Source organism: Pteropus alecto, unplaced genomic scaffold (genome assembly GCF_000325575.1).
Source record: "Pteropus alecto unplaced genomic scaffold, ASM32557v1 scaffold80, whole genome shotgun sequence".
Classification (NCBI taxonomy): domain Eukaryota; kingdom Metazoa; phylum Chordata; class Mammalia; order Chiroptera; family Pteropodidae; genus Pteropus; species Pteropus alecto.
The window spans coordinates 683,243-686,423 of record NW_006430460.1 but is presented as its reverse complement, the minus strand read 5'-3'; the positions used below and the strand labels follow the sequence as shown (position 1 = coordinate 686,423).

At 52.0% G+C, this 3,181-nt stretch overlaps 1 protein-coding gene across 4 annotated transcripts in view; it reads left to right on the top strand.

Annotated features, from left to right (window-relative positions):
- B3GLCT (beta 3-glucosyltransferase) overlaps positions 1–2,507 on the top strand; it is a 76,936-nt gene extending 74,429 nt beyond the window's left edge. For all 4 annotated transcript variants that reach the window (XM_025046885.1, XM_015590277.2, XM_015590264.2 and 1 more), the window contains one exon: positions 2,057–2,507. In XM_025046885.1, coding sequence (XP_024902653.1) covers positions 2,057–2,224 — 168 coding nt within the window. In that variant the 3' untranslated portion in view covers positions 2,225–2,507. The remainder of the gene's footprint in view (positions 1–2,056) is intronic.
- The last annotated feature ends 674 nt before the right edge of the window (positions 2,508–3,181 follow it).

Genomic DNA, 3,181 nt, shown 5'->3' with positions numbered 1-3,181 from the left:
TTGGTAAAAAAAAAAAAAAATCTTTAAACATGCTTTGAAGGGAACTTTTAAAAAATTTTGTTTCCCACATTTCCAAACTCTCGATTTCTCTAATTCACATAATAAATTTTAAACCTTTCTGAAATCGTAAACTGTGCTTCAGCCCCCTGCCCCAGCAGGCACGGCGGTGTCTTCCCATCCCTGAGCCCCTTACGCAGCGTGCGCTGATCAGGTGTTCCTGCCATTTGTAAGGTGTGCACGCTCATCCACACAGAGCATTAGTTCATCCTGAGAAAGAATGGCGGATTCCTGATGGGTTAGAGACAGCGTGGGCGTCCTGAGCCGTCTCAGATGCAGAGCCGCCTGGGGCACCTGCCTTCCTTCCCTTTGGAGTCAGGGAAGGTTGCGCTGAAATTATGGGCTCCGAAGGGGGCTTCGAGGAAGGAGTACCTACCCTAACATGCCCCTTTTTAAAAACAACGTTTCTAGGGCACGTGGCTCTCTGTCTTTTTAAAACTATACGCCACTAATGGGTATGGCAGTGTGCATCGCTTCCCTTTCTTCTGAGGCCATTGTGGAATTTCCTGAGAAGGGAACTGAATATGTTTCTCCTAGGTTTTCTTCCTGGCGGCAGACTCTCAGAGGGCCTTGCTGACCAACACACGTAACATGGATTCCCTCAGCGAAAAGCCAGAACGTTCCCAATTCAGTTAGACTTTATTCTACTACCTTTATTGACTCTGTCTCACTGTCGTTTCCTTTAAAATTGTCTTCTTAAATTTTTAACCCCATGGGCACCTAGCATTTTTAAAGGGCCACACAATGGCCAGTACGAAGCTCCCTACACTGTTTTGAAGGCTTCCTCACAGGTGGTATTGTCTGGACCCTCATCTGAGAAATGTGCCGCCCCTGACTGAGGCCTCCCAAGGAGGCCAGGGTGCCCAAAGCCACACTAATGTGCCGAGCCTGGGGCTGAGGGCAGCCCCACTCCAGCATCTGTGAGCCATGCTGCCCAGGGGGTGGTGACTCCTGTGAGCTCTGGTGTCTCATCGGTAAGTGGGGGATGAGCCACGATACCCTGTCTTGCAAGGTTGTTTCAAGGACCGGAGGAAATAAAATTTAATGAAGGTATTATGGGAACCACTCCAGAAAGTTATTTAAATATGCATATCAAAAATTTAAGCAGAACGTAATAAAATATCAGCCGAGAGAAGACTTGTTTTTTAAAGCGTATCCTATCTAGTTTCACTAAAGTCAAGACTTTTAGAATTGACAAGCCAGCGAGTTACCGTAACACGTCTGAGCTGTGTGAGTTTATAAACAAGGTGAGCGTGGAGAGACCACGGATGCTCTGTGTAGGGCAAACGGTTCCGCTGACGGTTCCGAACCTTGCGGGCTACTTCTCCGGTCTTGTCGATGTCGGCTGCATCTGACTCTGCTTACATTTCACATCTTAAGTGTAGAGAATTTCGAAATGAAGGCGATGCAGACGCTTCTGAGGCCCTCTTGCACGGCGTTCACGTCACTCGACATGCCCTCTCACACTTCTGGGGCCAGACGAGTCATTTAGGTGGGAGGAGCGTGCGAGTCGCTTCACCCTTCTCCCTGCCGAGTGCCACAATCCTGCCTCTGGAGGACATCCTCCTAATGACACGTCGGCAGGGGACAGGTGAAGGGACCCGAGGAGGCCTGCCCCACCCCGCACGGCCCGCCTGGCCAGAGTTCCTTTACACAGCCCGGGAAGTGGCAGTCTTTTCTGCCATTCCACCGGTCACGACAGCAACTTAGTGCCTTTCCGGGGAAAGCCTTTTACACTCGTCCCCCACGGTTCAGGTCCCCAGAGGCGTGACGGTGGACGCGAAGGCGCCACACTGGGGAGGTTAAAGTCCCTGGAGACGCAGAAGCAGAGAGGCTACAGAGAGAGGGAAGCTTTCGGTGGGAAGAGGGTCTTCCTCGCTCTTTGCTGCCCGTCGCAGTGTCCCGTCTGAAGGAATGCCCTCGGGTCACGCGCCCCGCCGCCGCCCGGAGCCAAACTGGCCTTGCTGAGCGGCGGCATGACGCTCTGCTCTCCCCGCAGGCCCGGCCCGTGGACTACCCCGAGGCCTACCTGTCCCACCAGGTCCCCGTGTCATTCCACAAACACTGGAACATCGACCCCGTGAAGGCTTACATCACGTGGCTGGCACCCGGCGAGGAGGACGAAGCCAGGCCGGACGCAGGGCAAGGCGTTAAAGACGAGTTATGAAGCCTGGGGGCCAGGGGCACACCTGGGCACTCCTGGGCCGGGACCGGGCCTGCGTGCCGAGTGCCGCCTGCCTGGGCCCTGTAGCTCCAGGAGGCTCTGCCTGTGCTGTGTTTTGAGGCGGGGGAGAAAGGCGATCGGGGGAAACAGATTTTGTTTTTCTGGGAAAAATTACTTACTTTTGCGTCCTACGTTACTGTACTGCACAGTGATTCTTGTGTGTTTGTCAAGCTGTGACACAGCAGCTTTGTTACCGTCACGGGAAAATAAATGGCACTAGAAGTCACCTTCCTGTTCCTTCTCTTCATTCTAATGAGTTTCAGTTGGGCATGAGACGGAGCAGCGTGCCGGGCTGTCACTCTGCAGAGGGAGGGAGGGGAAGGGAGGTGGGGGCGGGCACGCAGAGTGGCGTGAACTTTTTAATCACATTATGGATGATGGAAATTGCATCCTGGTCACTCGGCAGGAATAATGCTATAAAGGATGATTCCCAAAGCATGAAAGTCTAGCTGCGAAATGTCCCCTCCAGTCCATGATCAGGGTCGTTATGTTTTACGTATGTTTCTGTTGGTGCCTCATAAAAAGAGAGGTCTTTCGCGGGAGAGGGTCTCACCGCTTCAGAGGCTCGTTTGGGTTCTATTTTTCTCCTGTTCGCAGTCGCCGGCGGGGGGCTGGGTGCTGTGGAAATGCACCCTCGCTGTTTAAAAACCAAGTTGTCGTGTTTTGTCTGTCTCCGTGAGCTCTAAGTAAGTCTCAGGAAGTGAGTTAAATTATCTTGTACCCGAGAGTTTGTCTCATTTTTCTCTGCCACTCTCCTTACTCAGAACAGACTGCCAGGGTACCAGCCCACAAACCAGGAGAGCACCGTGATGTGGCAATTTTCCCGAGTTCTTAAAGAATGGAATTTGAACACAGTATTTCAAAACAGCTCTAATTTTCAAATCATATCTCCAATATATA